At 46.4% G+C, this 19,611-nt stretch overlaps 1 protein-coding gene across 3 annotated transcripts in view; it reads right to left on the bottom strand.

Annotated features, from left to right (window-relative positions):
• col12a1b (collagen, type XII, alpha 1b) overlaps positions 1 to 19,611 on the bottom strand; it is a 114,630-nt gene that overhangs the window by 35,242 nt on the left and 59,777 nt on the right. For all 3 annotated transcript variants that reach the window (XM_069177466.1, XM_069177467.1, XM_069177469.1), the window contains exons 41-63: positions 19,137 to 19,266; positions 18,685 to 18,824; positions 18,432 to 18,561; positions 15,502 to 15,647; positions 11,851 to 11,980; positions 11,570 to 11,712; positions 10,434 to 10,563; positions 10,116 to 10,235; positions 9,606 to 9,752; positions 9,176 to 9,292; positions 7,689 to 7,841; positions 7,129 to 7,203; positions 5,907 to 6,046; positions 4,903 to 5,026; positions 4,681 to 4,824; positions 4,430 to 4,594; positions 4,311 to 4,349; positions 4,095 to 4,233; positions 3,859 to 4,001; positions 3,674 to 3,783; positions 2,569 to 2,727; positions 2,071 to 2,148; positions 323 to 409 (exon numbers count right to left, since the gene is read on the bottom strand). In XM_069177466.1, coding sequence (XP_069033567.1) covers positions 323 to 409; positions 2,071 to 2,148; positions 2,569 to 2,727; positions 3,674 to 3,783; positions 3,859 to 4,001; positions 4,095 to 4,233; positions 4,311 to 4,349; positions 4,430 to 4,594; positions 4,681 to 4,824; positions 4,903 to 5,026; positions 5,907 to 6,046; positions 7,129 to 7,203; positions 7,689 to 7,841; positions 9,176 to 9,292; positions 9,606 to 9,752; positions 10,116 to 10,235; positions 10,434 to 10,563; positions 11,570 to 11,712; positions 11,851 to 11,980; positions 15,502 to 15,647; positions 18,432 to 18,561; positions 18,685 to 18,824; positions 19,137 to 19,266 — 2,889 coding nt within the window. The remainder of the gene's footprint in view (positions 1 to 322; positions 410 to 2,070; positions 2,149 to 2,568; positions 2,728 to 3,673; positions 3,784 to 3,858; positions 4,002 to 4,094; positions 4,234 to 4,310; positions 4,350 to 4,429; positions 4,595 to 4,680; positions 4,825 to 4,902; positions 5,027 to 5,906; positions 6,047 to 7,128; positions 7,204 to 7,688; positions 7,842 to 9,175; positions 9,293 to 9,605; positions 9,753 to 10,115; positions 10,236 to 10,433; positions 10,564 to 11,569; positions 11,713 to 11,850; positions 11,981 to 15,501; positions 15,648 to 18,431; positions 18,562 to 18,684; positions 18,825 to 19,136; positions 19,267 to 19,611) is intronic.

The raw sequence follows: 19,611 nt of genomic DNA, 5'->3' as shown, positions 1-19,611 counted from the left end.
TTGTTAAAAGAAGAAGTGATGCAGCACAGCGGTGAACATGACAATGAGAAAATATAAACTTTTAAACACTGGAAAACCTTTTTAACTGTAAATAATTTAGAGTCTTTAATATGTTTTTGGACAGGCAGGCAGGCAGGCAGGCAGATAGACAGGCAGATAGACAGGCAGACAGACAGACAGGCAGGCAGGCAGGCAGGCAGACAGGCAGACAGACAGGCAGACAGACAGACAGGCAGACAGACAGACAGGCAGGCAGGCAGGCAGGCAGACAGGCAGGCAGACAGACAGACAGACAGACAGGCAGACAGGCTGAAGGTCTCACCACTGGTCCCTGAGTTCCCGGCTGCCCGCTGGCCTCCGAGGTGCAGGTGCAGGCGTTGGGAAGAGATGGACACTTCAGCTCGTCTCTCTGGTGGACAAAGAAAAGAGACGTGACGATGAGACGATGACAGAAAAGTCTCGTCCACGTTCAGCTGATTGAACATCATGAACCATTTTCTCCAGTAGAAGCTGAGCTGAAGTGCTTCCTGATAAAATGTTCCCCGACGCTGCCGGTCCCTCCGGAGTCGACTCAGCGTTTCCGGAGGTGAAACTCTGGAACAGGACGAAGAGCAGATCCGACTCAGAGCGCCCTGGAGAGGCTCCGCCCACTAAGAAAAACCAGAAGCAACCTGCCGGTAAACCAGAGCGGTTCCCAGCAGGAGGTCCATTTTCTGCCTCAGAGTTCAGCACCACGAGGAAATCACACAAAGGAAAGCAGCTGAGGAACCTGAAGGTGTTCTGGGCGGAGGACGGAGCAGGTCGAGCCTGGCAACTGGTCTGAATTTAATCTGGTCAGATGGAGAGCTTCACCCAGAATTATCAAAACAAACCTTCCAGGCAGCGAATGTCTGTTTCCTTTCAGTCACAATAAAAAACGAATCTTTTGGTTTTAATTTGTTGGTTAAAGAAAAATTTAAAAAAAAAGCATTTCTCAGCCTCCAAAGATCTTAAAAATGATTGTTGAACAAGAAAAAAAAGGTTGATTCTTTGTTTTCTTCATCAGCAGACGTATTAACACTAATAATTTGATCTACTTCCTGGTTGGACACCATTGAACCAAGTAGTTTCTGGTTCTGTTTTTTCTGGTTGGAGACGACGGCAGCTTTTCTCGGAGTTCTCTGCTCGTGTTGCAGATGGTCTGGTTTTAAGATAATCCAGCAGAGCTCCTCCAGAAGTCCTGAAGAATGAAGCTCAGTCCGGACCTGAACTCGTCCGTCTGTCTGGGAGGATCGGATCCTTTAATACCCGTCAGCAGCTGTCGCCGCTCCGCAGCCTTCGAGAGAATAATCCGCCGGAGCCGAACGCTTTCTTAGAAACGTTTTGGACGTGCAGCTGCAGACGTGCTGCGCTCGCACAAAGCTTCATTTGTTCCGGCGCCTCTGGAGATCCGGACCCGAAGCGAGAAGCCTTCACAGTGAGAAAGACCCGAGTCCAACAGCCCGAGCAAATATTTAACCGTCTCAGAACCGGCGTTCTTCTCTCGGCGGACGTCGAGAAAAACATCGTGAACACGCTGCTTTATATCCGACTCTGTTAAGGCTGCTCTGATCGATAACTTCCACATTTACCATCAAACGGTTTCATCCACGGAGAAAGTTCAAACTTCCCTTTGTCTTGTTTTAGTGTCTTCCAGCGAATGTTTTGTTTTTTAACGCCACGACTTTTTCTGCTTTTGGCTGTGAAACTCGTATTCATCGACAGTCGGAGAGCAGCTGGTGAACGAGGAGCTGCTGGTGGAGCCCGAAGACGGAGCAACAAGACGTCGGTGTGTCCACGTTGTTCTTAAAGATGGAAACACAACATGCGTCCAATCAGGAAGTCCTCGTTCACTGTTTGGTTGTTTATGGTTGAATTCAAAAGGATTTCGGAGGGAAATCTTCCTTCATCAGACGTTTCTATCTGGATGAAGATGAGGTGATGAAGACTCCTCAGAGTCGGAGGAGCATGGACACGCTAAACACATTAAAGACATGTTAAACACGTTAAAGCTGAAAGGCTTGGTGTTTCCTGGAGGTCGAAGTTTCTTACCATTGATGGGAGGTCACAACATCTGTCCCTGCTGGTCCACGCCAGGCTGCAGACGATGTCGAACATCTGGAGCTGGAACTGAGGAGGAGGAGGAGGAGGAAGATGAGGAAGAAGAGAAAAACAAACACATGTAAAGGCAGCAGTAGCTCCTTGCTGTCCTGTTTTTATTTATTTTTTATTTATTTAACTGTATGATGATAAATGCTGTAAAATATGAAGCTACTAAATCAGAAATTAATCTCAAAATTAATAAAACACTCCAGGAAGTTTGTAATAATTTGGATAAAAAGGAAACTTAAAAACTAAAAACTTAACTTTTAGGAAACATTTTACATGTGCCTGCTGTTGTGTTTAATTTACTGCAAACAAAATCCTCGTCTAGTCAACTTGAATTAAAACCCATTAAAACCCATTTAAACCCATTTAAACCCAGTTGAACGTTCACGTGAACGTTGAACGTTGAACGTTGAACGTGAACGGTTCCTCCTGCAGACGTACTGTTGCCGACGCTCCTCTGGAGCCGATGGCCTTCGACATCTTCCCCAGAACCTGGTAGCCGTCGCTGGACGTGTTTCCTGCAGCTTTGATCTCCTTCTCCGCCACCTCCTGGCAGTCGATGTTGAGTTTGACGCTGGTGGATGAAACGAGGATGTGGAGCTTCAGGGAAAGACGGAGAGGAAGAGATTTTACCGGAGAAACTCTTTGTTCCACGACCAAGTTTCTGCTTTTATTCGCGGCGGCCGGCAGGTTGTTGGAGGATGAGGAGGCTGCAGTCGGTCGGTCGGTCGGTCGGTCGGTCGTTCGTTCGTTCGGTCGGTCGGTCGGTCGGTCGGTCAGTCGTTCGGACTCTAACAGCCAATAACAACACAGACCCGATGACACCGAACCGGCCAACATCCAGAGTCCAGTTTCACTCTCGTCAGGCTGGAAAATCCTCCGACGTTCCCGATGAACAAATCTCTGTTCTGGATCACGTGAGCCGCTACTGGCACGAGACCCGCCAAAATAAGAGCAGGCTGAATATAGAACTTCATTCATGTTTCAGGCTGGAGGTTTTTTTCAGCAAAGAGAATTTCAAATTTCACACTGAATATTTCAGGAAGTAATTTAGTCAAAAAGTAGAGATCTGCAATTTGTTTCAGATGAACAATATCAAATATACTGTTTCCTCCAGTTTGACTTATTTCTGCTAAAGATAACAGCATTCAGGTGTTAAAGGAGATTACAGAGCCTTTTAAAAATAAAAACAAACATTTGTGTTTTCAGATTTATGTCGAAAAAACAGGGAAGTCGGCCTTTTTGTAGGTTTTTGACAAGAAAAACATAAATCAACAGCAGCTTCCACCTTTCAATAAATCCTCCAGAACAGTGGACCTGACTGCAGCCTGTGTTTTACAGGCTGACCTTTGACCTCTCATACCACAGAAGGTTTCGAGCTGCAGGCTGTCACAGATGGAAGATTTCATCTGACCTGGAGGTCAGCGGGACAAGTTTGAACGTTTATCTGCCGTCGCTCAGCCGGTCGGTGTCCATCGATAGTTGGACACGTCCGACCGTCCTCTAACGTACAACACATCTCCGTCGATGACGTCGCTGAACTCACCTTGTGGAAGCTGCCGTGGAAGATCTTCTTCACCTCGCTGCTGTCGAACGTCACCCTCTGGATCTCGCCGCGCTCGTCCTTGTTGTAGAAGGACACCGTCTGAGCGGAGGCTGCGAGACAGAAGGAACGTCAGTCTCTCGTAGAGCTCATCGCTCGCCGCTACGAGAACGCCGGCGGTCACTCACGGTCGATGGTGACGCCGGTCTCCGGTTTGTGGTCTTTGCTGGACACCTGCCAGATGTCGAAGGCCTCGGCGGGCGAGTCGGGCAGCAGGCGGAACATCAGGATGACGGTGTAGGCGTGAGGGAGGCCGTCGGGGTGCAGCTCTCTGTTCGCCGAGCAAAACAAACACAGACGGAGATCAGCTTCAGGTCAGGTCTGAAGCTCCGCCCACTGAGCTGCCGCCCGGCGGGAGACTCACGTGGTGGGCTGCGTCAAGAAGGCGTTCTTGTGGAGTCGATACGCCGTGAAGCTGTTGAAGGAGCCGGTCTCCATGGAGACGCCTTTGACGTAGCTGTAGGTCTTCTCCGTCAGGTTGAACGCTTCGAGCATCCTGAAGCCTGAAGAACAAACCGGGAGTTTAGTGTTGGACGGAGGAAACTGGAGCAGCCGGGTTCATTCGATGCTTCATATTTACCAGGTGAAGTGAATCCGTTCAGGAAGATCAGAGGACACGCTGGAAGAAACAAACAAACACGTCACCGTCAAGTCTTCGTCTGAAACGGTCTGCCGGCTCGTCGGCGGCCGCTGACTCACATGAACTCGCCGTTTCACAGATGAACGTGATCAGGTTTTCTTTGATGGTGTCGAAGGCGTCGAAGTCATCCACCACGAACACGTGTCTCTCGCTGGGTTTGCTGCCGATCTCCTGCAGCTCCATGAAGTCCACGTCGGCCACGCCGATGGCGAAGACGCTGTAACCTACGGACGGACGGACGCGGGCGGTCAGAGGACGAGCGATGGCGGGGGGACGACCTGCCGGCGGATCGTCTCCGACTCCTGCTTACCCGCGTGCTGCAGCTTGGCGGCGTTCTTCTTCACCTCGTCCTGCGAGCGTCCGTCCGTGATGGCGACGACCACCTTGGGCACGTTCCTCCTCATCCCGTTCTCCACCGAGAAGCCCTTCTCGTACGTGTGCTTCAGAGCCACTCCTGCTCGACGCAAAGGAAAAACCGTCAGATCAGCAGCCGATCGACGAGCTGGCCGTCTCCGTCACGGAGTGATCGTACCCGTCTTGGTGTTTCCTCCTCGGTAGGGGATGTGGTACAGCGACGCCATGGCGACGCCTTTGTCCTGGTAGGCGTTCAGCTTGAACTCCGTCTTGGCGTCGTCGCTGTACTGCACGAAGGAAACCTGAGAGGACGGACACAAGACTGAGGTTAGAAAGAAATCAGCGCACGGGCTCAGGAACACGTCTGTGAACACAGCTCATCGCTGCATCCGCAAACGCAGCTTAAAACTCTCCGAAGAAGAAAGCAGATAGAAACATGATGCTGGTGAAACGTTTCGGTTGCTGCAAGCAAATTCAAAATAAACATAAAACAATCAAATTCAACATTTGATATCTTGTCTTTGGTTTATTTTCAGTTAAATATGGGAACAGATGCACTGATTGAAAAATTATTAAAAAAAGAATCAAGTAATATCCAATATGATGTTATAAATTTAAGGTTTACAATTTAAAAGCATTTCAAAACATTTTTTTCAAGGTTTTAAGTGAATTATAAAAATGTAACTTCCATTTAGTTTTACTTCTCTTTGTATTAAATATTGTGATCTGACGAGGATGTTTGAAATCCATCTAACCGTGAACTTCAAATAAATATGAACCATTTCAAATATCTGCAGGATGAGTCATGAACCCCACAAGGAAATATTGTTTCTGTCACGTCTGATGTTTTCCAGAACATCTGCAATCAATTCCCAGATGTTGATTCATATCATCTCACACATGTCAATCAGATCTACCTTTAACTACGGAGCTGCTTCTCTCTGGACAGATTTTAATAATAATCATCTGCGTCTGCAGGAAGGAACCATTCAGCAGAAAGCTTTGACTTGGTGTTTGTTCCTCTGGTCTCCTACCTGCTGTTCTTCTTCCTGTTTTTTTTGTCTGTTCCTGATTACAGCTGATTGAATTTCGTACGAGGAAGAAGCTCCGTCGACCTCTCGGCTTCCTTCTTGCACGGCACACATCCGTAGAAACAAACCGGCGTGATGAAGCACCACTCACCTGCATCCCCGACGGCCCGACCACGTCGAAGGCGCCGATCATGCCGGAGACGAAGTGCACGACTTTGGTGAAGCTCTCCTCGCCGATGCTCCACGAGCCGTCGATGAGGAACACCACATCTGCTTTGGCACCTTTGCAAACTGAAAAACGTACGAGGAGCTTTAGAGGCCGGCGGGCCGACCGCGGGGCGGCGGAGAGAAAACAGCTCGCTAATTATAGTGTGTGAGTCGGAGCTCATAAAAGAGTCAACAAAACAAAACGATGGAGAAGGATGACGTGATGGGGCCACGGATAGTAAATAATGGGTTCCTCCGTTCGACAAAAAAAACTACTGGCACAACAAGAGAGGAACATTTGGTCAGCAGAAGGGTTTAATGGGTTCCTCACTGATGGAGAGCTCAGAGTAATGTTTGCCTGATGTGATGCAGCTCTCTGATCGGCTCCATCGTTTCCTCACATTTACACGTTTTACACAACAACAAACAAGCTGCTTGCAGCGCTGCGTTCACACCTGACCGGTTCCACTCGGTCCACCCTGCGGCGCTGCGTTCACACCTGACCGGTTCCACTCGGTCCACCCTGCGGCGCTGCAGCACATGTGGAGGCTGTTCATTCACTGCTGGGGTCCAAGTTGCTGTTCCAACCGGCAACCCGGCCAAAACAACGCAGAGAGGTTCAGGCCGGAGCCGAGGCCAAAGGAAACGACTCAGTTTACTCAGTCTGGGGCGATCCATTCTATCATGGGGCGATCCATTCTATCATGGGGCAATCCATTCTATCATGGGGCGATCCATTCTATCATGGGGCGATCCATTCTATCATGGGGCAATCCATTCTATCATGGGGCAATCCATTCTATCATGGGGCAATCCATTCTATCATGGGGCAATCCATTCTATCCCGGGACGATCCATTCAGCCCTGCGGCAATCCATTTTGTCCGGGAACGATCCAGTTGGGGAACGATCCAGTTGAGCTTGCTGAGCTGAAGTTCTTCTTCAGTTGAGCTGGTTGACGTTATGTGACCAAACCAGCTGACTTCCTGTTGGTTCCCGGCACATAACATTTAAAAAAAAAGTAATCACGTGACTCCTCTAAAGGTACCCGAGCTGAAACAGACCTCATAAACATTCAGATAAAGACATGGAGGACCACAGACAGGTGGCGCCATCATGAAACTACACATCTGGGTTTGTTAACTTTCAGGTGCATCTCAGTCTTACCTGCCCACGCTGGAGGGATGGTGGGGGGGGGTGTTGGAGTTGGAGGGAGGGTTGGAACTGGAGTCGGCTTCACCACTGAGACAAACACACACACACACACACACACACAGTTAACGTGTTAATAATAAACACGCCGAGCGATGAGGTCATCGTTCTGACGAGGTGATGTCATGTTTGAATCCTTGAGTTTCTGCACATGTGAAAATCATGTTGTTTTCTGTCAGAGAAGTTTGACAACAACTAGTTTATAATATAAACTAAATATTATTTAGTTTATATTCTGCTTCATTGATTCAAAACATTTGTTAGAAAAGTAAATAAATATAATGAATTGAACTGAGTATCTAGTTAATTTGAACAGGAACCTTCCCATCGCTGATAACAGCTGTATTTTAATGGGTGATGTCACTCAGAGTTTACGTGTTTACGCAGTTAAATAAAATCAATAAATATATCCTCCTCTGGTCAGAAACATTGGTGTCGTCATCGGGTCACATGGTTCTGTCAGAACTGGAGCTCCAACGTGTGTTAAATGACCAGAGTTTGAAGTTTGGACTCACGGGTCCTCTCGTTGGCGCTGACTCCGGGTCCTTCCAGGTTCGGCGTCTGGACGAACACGGTGGCGGTGTAGAGGGCGTCGGCGGAGAGCCCGTCGAAGCAGTACTGAGGCACGCCGGCCGGGATGGTGATCTCATGCTGCCCTTTACTGGAGGCTGCAGAGCGACAGGAGACATCGCCGGGTTAAAGAGATGTAGACATTTATATATAGACGTATAAGGAAGAGGCTCCACTCGGTCCTCTGAACAAATGTAGACGCGTGATGCATCTTCTCAAGCAAACCTATCTTTGACCCTCTGGTTACGCTGATCTTTGGAAACTGCTGGTTTATCTCTGGTAGATTTCAGCTTCACAAATGACACAGAACTTTTATTTTGCAGCTTTTTGCCATTTCTGTGCTCCATTCGTAACCATGACGACCGGGTCTACAGCAGTTTTATCCTTTGATTGACTCATTAAACACTGAAGGAAGGACGCCTTCAAGCTGCTGATGGAAACGACCACGACGTGAATCTGGACAGTGAAAGTCCTTCACATGCCGATGACCTAGCTTTGTTTCTTTTATGTGTTTATTTTCTGAATTAGATAAACATATTAAAAACTTTTCAGCATTAATAACATGTCACACATTTGTTTTTTTTCTGGTCCCCTTTTTTTTCCAAAAGTGTTTAAACTTTGTCAGACAATGCTGTGAAGGATTGAAGCTTCAGGATGACGTGAAGCGTCTCTGGTGACTTCATTCAGTTCGTGGATCTCTTTGTGATTTTTTCGGTTTCTTTGCAAACAAAAGAAAAGTTTGCGTCTCTGAGACTGTTTACATCTCTGTGATATATATTCATAATCATGTTTTCTATTTACACTGAGAGCTCCATCAGCACAAACAAACAGCGTTGTTTACTGGAGAGGAAGCGGCCAGAGATGACGAGCGGCTCTTCAGCATCTTCAGTCTGAAGGAGACGGACGTCTAGAGAAGTTCAGATTCTGTCCGTCACCATCTTTGCTAGTTCGGAGCGGTTTGGAGCAGGAAGTGACCATATTTGGACGAGCTGGGGGAGGAGCCAGCGGTGGATCTGACCTATCTGATTGGAAACCTGATGATGCTACGTCCCGCCCACCGATAGCTGTAACCTGACTGCACCACAGGCCTGTCAATCAAACAGACACGCCCCCAAAAACAGGTCTTCTTGAATCTTCTTTTCTAATGAATGAGGGATTATTTTCAGATGGACCTCCAGAAAACTAATAAGAAGGAGTGACTTTAGCTAACAACACCGAGATAACTGATGGACACATTTTATTCACTTTGGATTTGATGAGAGAAGTTGAATGGGAGTCTATGGAGCCGGAGGCTTTTTGGAGCCGACCTCTAGTGGCACTCGCTGGTATTGCAGCTGAAGACACTTCTGCATCGTTCATTGATAACAGGAAATGTTTAAAAACCTTGATAAAAACATACATTTAAAGAACCTTAATCTCCAGTGGTACTTACGGTCCACCGGGTTGAGTTTGATACGGTACGACGTGGCGGCCCGGTGAGGAGCCCATTTGATGCAGAACTTGTCGTGTCCGACGTTGAAGGTCTCAATGTTGGTGACGTTCAGGTAAACTGCACAAACAGAAGAGTTTATCAATAAAGAACATTCATATTTTATTCTGAAAAGACTTCTGTTACGCTGGTTTATGGGACCTTCAAAATAAAAGGACACCTTCAATAATCACTCTGTGCCATAAAAAAACGATTTATAAAAAGGTTGAAAAGTTAAAAATCACTTTGAGACAAAATGCCAACTTTTACCGTGAAGTCGAGTCAAGCTTTAATTTTTCTGATTTCAATCCACTTTAAATTTCCCATCTGCGTGTCAGAAACATCTCAGTGATGAACTCAACCTGACCCGACTTGAAAGCTGACATGGACCTACGTGTGGTTCCCTGTCCGTCCAGCGGGGCGCTCATCCCGCCGGTGTACTGGGCCAGAACTTTGACGTCGTAGGTGGTTCCGGGCTGCAGGTTGTGGAGCGTGTAGGAGGTGACGTCGCCCACGAAGAAGTCGACGGGCTGGTTGGAGCCTGGAAACACGACAGAGTGGAACATCACAGAAAAACATCAGATCAGAGGAAGAAGATCATCGACACGTTCAAGAAGAACCCACAAATCAAAACAGGAAATTATTACACATCAACTCGAATCATTTCTAGCATTCTTTTTTAAGTCAGTTTGAACTGAATCTTTTGGTTTCAAACGTCGCTCTGCGTGTCAGGCGGTGAATGTGTGAAGGAGATGGAAGATGAATCTGAGCAGGCAGACGATGAAGAATACAATAAAAAGGATCCTGATTTTATCTCCTGTGAAAAACTGCAGTTTATTTTGCTGCTAATCGAACGAACTGATCATCATCTGATCAGCGTTTCTGACCGTGAAGTGCGTCTCACCTTCAGGAGAGTAGATGAGCCGGTAGCCTTGAACCGGAGCCGGAGCAGCGTCCCAGGCTACTCGGAAACGGGTGTACCACTCATCAGACACCCGGAGGTTCCTGGGACTCAACATGCCGACTGGGATGGAGAGGAAGAGGAAGACGAGGAGGAAGAGGAAGAGGAGGAGCTTCATTTAACCGGGTCATAATCAAAATCATATTTATTCTGAAATCCAAAATAAGTTTGGACGCCAGGAGAGTTTCTCGCATCAAAAATATGAATTTAGATCCCAGAAATGCTGACAAGACAGCTCTTTCCTCCATAACAACGGCTCACCTGTGCGTCCGTTGCCGTTCAGGGAGCCTCCGGGTCCTTCGGCGTACACCGCCTCCACCGTGATGTTGTACGGCGTGTCGGGCAGCAGGTTCTGCAGCTGCGCGTTGTTTCTGTTTCCTGGAACCACCGTCTGTCAGAGTCACAGGAGTTCAACAGGAAGTCAGCTTAGACTCCTCAACACAGTTTACTACCAGAAGTAAGGCTGGAATAAGAAGGACGTTTGGTTTCAATCATTTACTGAATTAAAGGTTTTAATTTAAGGCGTGCCGTGTGGACGTCCCTTTGAGCCGGCTGTAATGTGAGTTTCAAAGTGAATAAAATTGGATAAACTGCTTTGAGTCCGTGATGCATTAACATTCATGTCACGAAGAAAATGAAAAGTTAAACTGTTGTTACAGACAGATCTTTCATTTTTTCAGAGTGCTGAAGCAGAACATTTTCTTTTAACTGGATTATAGCAGCAACACAAACCTTCTGCATTAGTCACACGTGTTAAATGTTAATAATCCTGTGTGCACGTATGAAGGGTAACAGGTGGTTCGGTCGGTCCCTGTGCTGCAGTGACTCACAGAACAGGTGCTTCAGTAACGAGCCGACAGCTGGACCGTCTCCGACTCATTATTCAGAAGTATTAATAACGTTAATACGCCCCCAATTACACTGTTTGTTTAAGTGAGCCTGTAATTAGTCTCACTAATCGCTGATTCATAACCTGAATGAGGCGAAGCTGACGTGTGACCTCATCGCATAGTTACAGGGGAACATCACGGTGACTGGAACACATCATCACCTGGAATTAATCTCTCATTACGCCTCTGACGTCGAGGCGCTGACACATTTCCTGTGTTATGACTTCGCAAAAATCTCAGAGGTTTTTTCTCACGGTGAGAAATCATGAAACAGGTGCTGAATGTGTGGATTTGAACTTTAACTCTGATGATGTCGATCAAGAGACGACACTCTGAATACTTCCTCTTGAAGGTTGTTGCTTCCTGCTGCTCCGTGTGCAGCGCTGCGCTACTTACTGTTCACGCGCAACAGGAACAGTCTTGATCGACCCTCGAAATCAGACACTTTAGAAGACGGGACTTGTGGTTTAAGGCTCGACAACAAAACTAGCCTGACGATGTACTTACGAACTCGGTGATGGGGTCTCCGGTCATGGGAGCGTAGGCGATCTTGTACTGCCTGACGGGTCCCTCGGCGTGGTCCCAGCCGATGGTCAGGGTGGAGGTGGTGGCATCGAACACGCGCATGTTCCTGGGACCGGTACGCGGCACTGCAACCGAAACAAGACGTAGGTAATGACGTGTTTTTTAGCCTCGATAGAGAACAAGTGCATTTAGTTCATTTAGTCAACGCAAGAAGTACATGAAGTGTTTCTTCTGTCAGTTCGTGAGCCGGTTGTCGTACTTACGTGTTTTGCCGTTGCCCTTCACCGACGACCCCTCGCCGTCAGCGTACAGAGGGAAGACGGTGATGGAGTACGGAGTGTCTGGGATCAGGTTGTCCAGGAAGGCGTTGTTGATGCTTCCTGAAACCAGGACCTTTGTGGAGAAGAAAACAAAGAGTCATCTCTCAACCAGGAGAATCTGTCTGTTGAAATGAGCCTCTTGGTGCGTTACATAAAGACCTGGCGGGAGTAACGTACATAATGAGCTCAGTGCTCATCCAACATCCAGCTATCTCCACGGCCAAAGTCCTCCTCAGACACTAACAGAGGAGCTTCGACGCCAAACAGATCGTTCATCCAGCGAGCCGACGGATAAACAGTTTCCTCCGGAGAGAGCGGCATCTGTTGCGTTCAGACACGCAGCTCGACGTGTTCCTAACAACACGGCCGGCTGCAGAGCGGCGGCTCCCGTCGACGGGATTACCATCAAAACCCACCGCGGTTACATCATGGGAAAAATATCTGATGTTTGTTTTGGGTAAATACCTCAAAGAGGTTTGGAGGCGAACAATGAAGCCGGTTCCTCAGCGATGATGTCGAGGCTCAGATCCCACAACTGGAAGCTCGCTAACGCCCACTGACCCGGCGGTTAGATCCCACCAGTAAACACCACGGTGAGGCCGACCGTTGGCCGCTGGCCTTTTAAAACATTATGAATTATGTTCAACTGGAGGTTTAGTCTTCCAGTCATTTCCTGTGTGCTGAGCTCTGCCTCATTGTTTGGGTCTCTCGCTGACTGAGCCAAATGATCCAGTTGTTCTGGCTGATTAAAGGAGTGTGGTCACTTTTACCCCGACAGAGAAAGAGTCAAACTAACAACCCTGTGATGTGGTGCTGAGCTTCGTAAGTAGGTCATCAAAGCTCATGAAAGCAGGAGTTTTCCCTTTGAGAATGTAATCAGAGGCTTTTAAAGTTGATCCTTTTCTTTGTTTCTTTAGAAAATTCTTAATTTAAGGCTTCACAACACAAGATTAAAAGCAGGGATGGAAACCCAGTGCTTGACTTACACCTACAAAATCTCAGCGCTGAGGTTTTGAACGGTAGCGGAGGAGGAGCCTATTATTGGCCATCAGTTTCCTGTTGAACCGGAATCAGACGACACGATATATTCGTCTTTAACGACGGTGACTCAGTAATTCTTGCAACATTATAAATACGACCTGTTCAAATTAACGTCCAGGAACACGTCGCGAGATACGTCAAACCAGGTAGATAGAAACTAAATAACTCGGAGACTTTTCGTAGAGTTGTCGTGCATCGCTGTTCTTCAAAGATGTCACACTACATTCCCGATGTTCATATTTGGGCCTGATAGTAGAAATTTGTCAAAGACGACTAAATCGTGTCAAAGTCCTGCTGAATTCATGAAGTCTGATCCCACTGTAGTGTCTCACTCCACCCAACAAACATTAAGTGCAGCGTACACCAATCTTTTTTTTGTGAAGATAATGAACTGTAATCTGGACCTCACCAATGCTCCCTGCAGCCACGGCACCAGATCAATGACCCATACAGGTGTAACGTTCAGGTGTCCACATACTTTTGGCTACACAGGTTTTTTTTTACTCTGAAGTTTCAGTTTCCAGTTCCATCACTGGATTTTAATAGATGACAAAATTTTACCCTTGAAAGAGCTGCTCTTCCTGTTTGAACTATGAACATGAACACCTTTGTGGGTTAAAAAACTTTGGTTTAATAAATCTGTGATGTGAAATGAGGCCAGAGTGAGTTTAATTACAGGAGATTAGTCATCAGGAGTTCATGAAACTTCTGAACTCATCTTCACAACTTCTCTGTCTTTGCCAAACCAACTTCCTCTCAGACCGAATCAAAACCAAAGTTAATTAAAATAAAATACAGCAACAGTGAAAATAGACGAAGGAAGCAGCGACCACCGGGAACAATAACATACACAACACCGTCACAGCATCATCATAGCAGACCTTCATCATCATCACAGCTTCATTAGATTACAGCTTCATGCAGCCAGAAACTTCCACCATGGGAGCTTCCAATGATGTCAGTCACAGCTGTGTCCGAACTTCACAGTCAGAGTTCAGACTGTTTGTGGGGAAATAAAAACTTTCGTTTCTCTGCCTGACATCCAGATATTACAGCAATGATGGAGACTCGCCGATAACGTCAGGATTTCCACGTTTAAAAGCTCTACTGTAATTACTGCTGAGCAAAGAAGTGTGAAACATCAACACAAAAAGTTAGAGAAACAAACAGGAACGACCAAAGGGGACCAGAACAAGTCCAAAGTCAAGACACAACTCCCAAGTCCAGACCAACAAGTCCCACTTCAAGTCCTAAGTCAAATCTTGAGTCAAATCTCGAGTCAAATCTCAAGTCAAGAACCAATAGCTCCAAGTTAAAAGCCAAGCAAGGCCCAACAAAGTTTTAAAACAAGTCTCAAGTCAAGATCTATTTTAAGAGCAAAAAATTTTTTTAACAAGTAACAAGTTAAGTCCCCAAGTCATGACCAAGACTAACAAGTTAAAAAACCAACAGTCAAAGTCAACAGTCAAGCCATAACCAACAAAGTCTCAAAACAAGGGCCAAGTCAAGAACTACAAGTCCAAAGTCAAGACACAAACCTTTCGAGTCAGGACTAATAAGTCTCAAGTCAATATCTAAAAGTCTTAAGTCAAGTTCCAAGTCAAAGACCATTAGTTCCAAGTCAAAGACAATTAGTTCCAAGTCAAAGACCATTAGTTCCAAGTCAAAGACCATTAGTTCCAAGTCAAAGACCATTAGTTCCAATTCAAAGACCATTAGTTCCAAGTCAAAGACCAATCCAACACCACCAAATCCCACGTAAAGAACGAAGTCAAGATCTACAAGTTCAGGGTTCAAAGCCAAATTAAGCTCCAAGATAAAACCTGTAAACCTTAAATCAAATCCAAGTCTGAAACTTTGTTTTGTGTTTGTGCATTTTCAACAAAAACACCACATGACACCCGTGTGATTGACTGCTGTTGGATTATATCTGTTAGCGGGGAATAAAGAGCTAATCACTGCACGCTTTATAACACAGAGGTGATATTAGGTCCAGAGAGAGAATAAAGTTTCAGATTCATGACTTGAATCATTTACCTTTTTCAAACAATTCGATTCGTCAATCAGAAGAAAATCGATCAATAACTGTGAGTGAGGATCTCTTCCTGTTTTCATTCTGGACTCTGGGAATTCAGATACTTATTTCTACATTTTATCGATGACATAAACAGTTGATTAAAAGTAAAAATAACCAACAGATTAGTTGATAATAAAAATAATAATTGCTTGCAGTCCTATCTGTTATAATATCAAATTTATCTCAAAACAAACAAGACAAAACCTGATATGAGATAATTCCTCTTTTTTCTTATCTGAGGAATTTCCTGGAGGCACATCACATCTGAATGATCCGACCTCACCGCCACATTTTTATGTAACTGTTGAACAGTGAAACAACACAGCAGAGTTTTTTTGTCTCCACATTCTTGGCTGTAATCGTGCCGGCCTGCGAGCAGACAGGAGATCTCAGGGAAACCACCTCCTCCCGGCTGCAGGCGGATTCTGCTGCTGATGACAGTTTGTGTTTTTAACGGCCCGGAGAGAGTTACTCACCGACGACTCGGTGGGTCTGGCACCGGTCAGGGGGGAGTACACCACCCGGTACTGCTGCACCTGGCCTGAGGCGGGCTCCCAGCGCACGTTCAGGCTGTTGGGGGTGGGGTTGTACACCTGGATGTTCCTGGGTGGCGTGCGTGGGACTGCAGAGGTCAAGAGAGGTCAGGAGAAAGTGAAGTGAGGAAGGTGGTGATCTTCACTAAGCAACCAAACATCGAACCCGGTTGGGCTCGTTCCAAGTACGTCACACTTTACAGGTAGAAAGTGACAGATAATGCTGAAGGACTTAAGAGCTGATTACGTTCCCGCAGGATCAGATGTCAGCGAGGGTTCGATTCAGATTTGGGGCCCGAGCACGGAGTGGTGCGAAGGAATTATTATTCTTTTTCGTAAAAATAAATTGCCTTTTTGGCGGCTTTAACATGCTAAAAAAACTCATGAAACCTGGCACACGCGTCAGTCCTGACAAAAAATTACATATTTTAGTGGTTTTGCAGATGGGCGTGTCCAAATGGCTCGCTAGCGCCCCCTAAACTGCAGCCCTGACGGATACTTTCACCCATACCAAATTTGGTCTGTCATCTTCAGAACTTTGGGATGAAAAGCTAAATAAAAGGTCACGTACTTTTTGAACGGTGTGTCCGTGGCGTGGCGGCCATTTTGAGCGTCTCGCCATGAAACTACAAGTTGCTGTAAGTTTGATGTACAATGTCTGAACTTCCTCAAACTTTACATGTCTGACAAAAGTCCTGCCCTGAAAAAATCTGCATGGTATTATTCGGTCATAATCATAGAGCCACCTGCTGGCAACAGAACATTACATGTTTGAGACCTCACTAAACGTGGCCCATGAATCAGGCATGTTGAACTCCATGGCCGCGTACAACCTCCATGTGCCAGGTTGTGCCTCGACCTGCCAGGTGCCTCTCGCTGTCTCCCCAACGGGCGCAGGTGCTGCAGTTTTAATTTAGGTTTTCTATGTCTTGAAGCAGCTCAGAAACCTGAACGTTAATCATTTTGTTCTGCTTCTGTTAAAACTGCAAATTAAAACGAGCTGATTTACGTTGGAGTGAATCTCCAATCGGAGTCAAACTGGAGGCTGAACTGAAATGCTGAGCGCAGCAAAAGGCTCCTGCAGGAAAGTCGTTTTTATTGTGTGGAGAGTGTGCAGAAAGAAGTAGCACAGTTTGGCTTTATGCAAAAGCCCTTAACTTGCCTTTTAAACCAAACCAGATGTCCATACCCCTCTGGTATCTGGAGCTTTACCCAATAAAAGCTAAACTAGATGCAGTAGATGGACGTAAAAGGAGCCTTCTCCTTAATAAGGCCAAAATCCTCCAGAGCAAAACTCTGTTGTTGTATTTAAAACCACATTAAACTCTTGTCATCTTTCTGTCCTTCAGGGAGATGATGTAATCTGTAAATCATTGTTTCTCACTCTGGACCGAGAGGCTGTTTTTGTCCGGACGAAATGTGACAAATTCCTCTCGGGGCCGAAACAGTAAAACTGGACGGAGTTACTGGTAATAAAATATCATTAATGTCACACGCAGGCTCATTCAGCGATAGAGCGACTCGCTGCGAGGACCCGGTGATGGAGGGCCTCGTGAGCCGCCCGCTACCGGTCCAGCACAAACTAGCGGCTTAAAACCTAAATAACTCAAGACAAGAACACAGTGCAAAAAAAACAGCAGCCACGTTGGCGGGAACCAGAGATGAGGAAATATTCATCGTCTTTACCCTGAGCCCAAACATTATTCAGGATCTGTTAGCTCACCATCATCCTCTGACCGCGGAGGGCAAAACTAAAAACACAAACCCTGAGCGGCCACTTCTTACACGACCCCGCGCTTCATAGGAATATGAAGTCTTTAAAGTTATCGTGGCAACCGTTACGTAATCCTCCGAAGCCTCCTGACAGGACGTGAAATATCCAGCTTCGATCTGTGGAATAGTTTCTGAGCCCGAGTCTCTCCAGTTTTCCAGTTACAGTAAAAAAGCCAGGATGCTGTTCTGCCGACTGAGCAGTTTCTGTGTGCAGAAACGAACCCAGCGCCCACTCTGTGGTCTGGTTCCCCGCGGCGTCTCTCTGGAAGCTCCCTCCGGTTCCTTCCACTCATCCTGAACTGCTCCTCTTAAGTTTTTCTGTGATTTAGGAGTTTTGGCTAACTCAGCAGATCACAGTGGTTTTTCCACAAAGGTTCACCTGAGACAGAGTTTCAGACTGAGGTTCACTTCAGGACAACAGACTGAACCTGTTGCAGGAGACACAACTAATACGTCCATATTTAGCTTTATTTTTCTCCACCGAGGCCTCTGAATGTTCTGTTTCTTCTCAGCTTCACTGGCAGCTGCTCATTTACACCGCGACCTCTGACCTCTGCCGGAGGTGATGGATAAAGGTCTCGCTCAAAGGGAGGCTCGACAGCCTCACCCTGATGCTGACCTTTGACCTCAGATCACATTTCTGTGGATGTCTCTGTGCTGACACATTAAAACTGCTCATGTTGAAGACCTGATTTCCCTTTTTTGAGGTTTGAAGTACAGACTTTCAGGATTTTTTTATTTTGAACTAAATCTGCTCTCAGTCACCTGATGAACTCGAGTCAAACTGGTCCAAATACACAGAACAAAGATTTATAATGTTGCGTTTGAAAAATGGAGGTTGTGGTATATTACACAGTTACAGGGGAGCCGATATCATTTTGTTTCATATTCTATCAAATCGTATCAAATCGTATCTCATTGTATCTCATTGTATCTTTGCTTATCGTATCGTACCACATGGTATGGTAAATTATTTTTGGTATTGTGTCGTTTCTAATGGTATTTGCTGGTATCTCGTCGTACGGTATGATATTGTACGTGTTGCAGGTTATTCGGGTTATTAATGGCCTTAAAGTTGCTGAGTGGTCTGAAGGACTTACGTGTCTTTCCGTTGTCGGACTGACGCAGACCTTCTCCCTCGGGGTAAACGGGCACCACGGTGACGGTGTAGGGGGTGTCGGACAGCAGGTTCCTCAGGACGGTGTTGGTGGTGCCGCCCGACACCTGCTCCTGTTCACACACACACAAACACGACTGTGACCGCGAACCAGTAGAACCGGATCCTTAAAGAACCGCATCCAGAGCGAGTGACGAGTCTGTGCTGACGGACGGGCAGTCAGTCCGACGTCTCACCATGTCCTCGGCGCCGCCGGACGCGGGGACGTAGAAGAGGCGGTACTGCCGGACGTTTCCCTCCGCCGCCTCCCAGCGCACCTTCAGGGAGCTGGTGGTCGGATCGGTCACCTGCAGGTTCTTCACTCCGCCCAGAGCCTCTGTCAACACAACACCACATCCTTCATTTCCTGACCTGCTGGTTTGAACCCTGTCAGAGCAACAGCTGGGCGGCTGTCAGGTGTCAATCAAATACTTTTCTTTCACTATCTAAACTTCCTGGTCCTGTTGTTGCTCCAAATTATCTCATTTTTTATGCTTGAATGTTCCAATGTTTTAAATCAGAGTCCTGAAGGTGAGGTTTCTGTTGGGGTGTTAAACCCTCTGCAGTGTCTGTAAGGTGGAACAACAACTGGAAGACGTTCTGCCGACGCTCCTCGTGAACCAGACGTGTTCCCGGCTGCTGCACTCACTCGTCTTTCCGTTCTCCGACTGCCGTTTTCCCTCCACGTCGCTGTAGACGGGAACCACCGTCACTTTGTACTCGGTGTCGGGACGCAGCTCTCTGAGCAGCGTGTTGGTCGTCATCCCGGACACCTGAGTCTGTGGAGGACAAGATGGATTCATCCGTCTCATCAGCTGCACAGATTAAAACGTTTTTTTGTCTTTGGCCTTCAAACAGAGAATTTAGCTTTTTTTCTATATTTTTATTTTGTTGTCTTGTGTTTAATTTCATCTGCTCTTGTTTTTAAAGAACATTTCAACATGTTTTTATGCGAAACGCTGTAAAAACCCTTTGAGTTGCATTAATTGTATGAAAGGTTCAAATACATTTTATCATTATTAATCCTTTTACTGACAGTTTTCTCCTTTTATTTCTCCTCTTATTGCACTCTGACATTATCTTACATATATTCTGTTAAACTGGGATTTATAGCTGCATTATTT

This window comes from Embiotoca jacksoni, unplaced genomic scaffold (assembly GCF_022577435.1).
Source record: "Embiotoca jacksoni isolate LCO1_2020_lvr unplaced genomic scaffold, fEmbJac1.0.p SCAF_73, whole genome shotgun sequence".
Taxonomy (NCBI): Eukaryota; Metazoa; Chordata; class Actinopteri; family Embiotocidae; genus Embiotoca; species Embiotoca jacksoni.
This window is presented reverse-complemented; position numbering and strand designations above follow the sequence as displayed.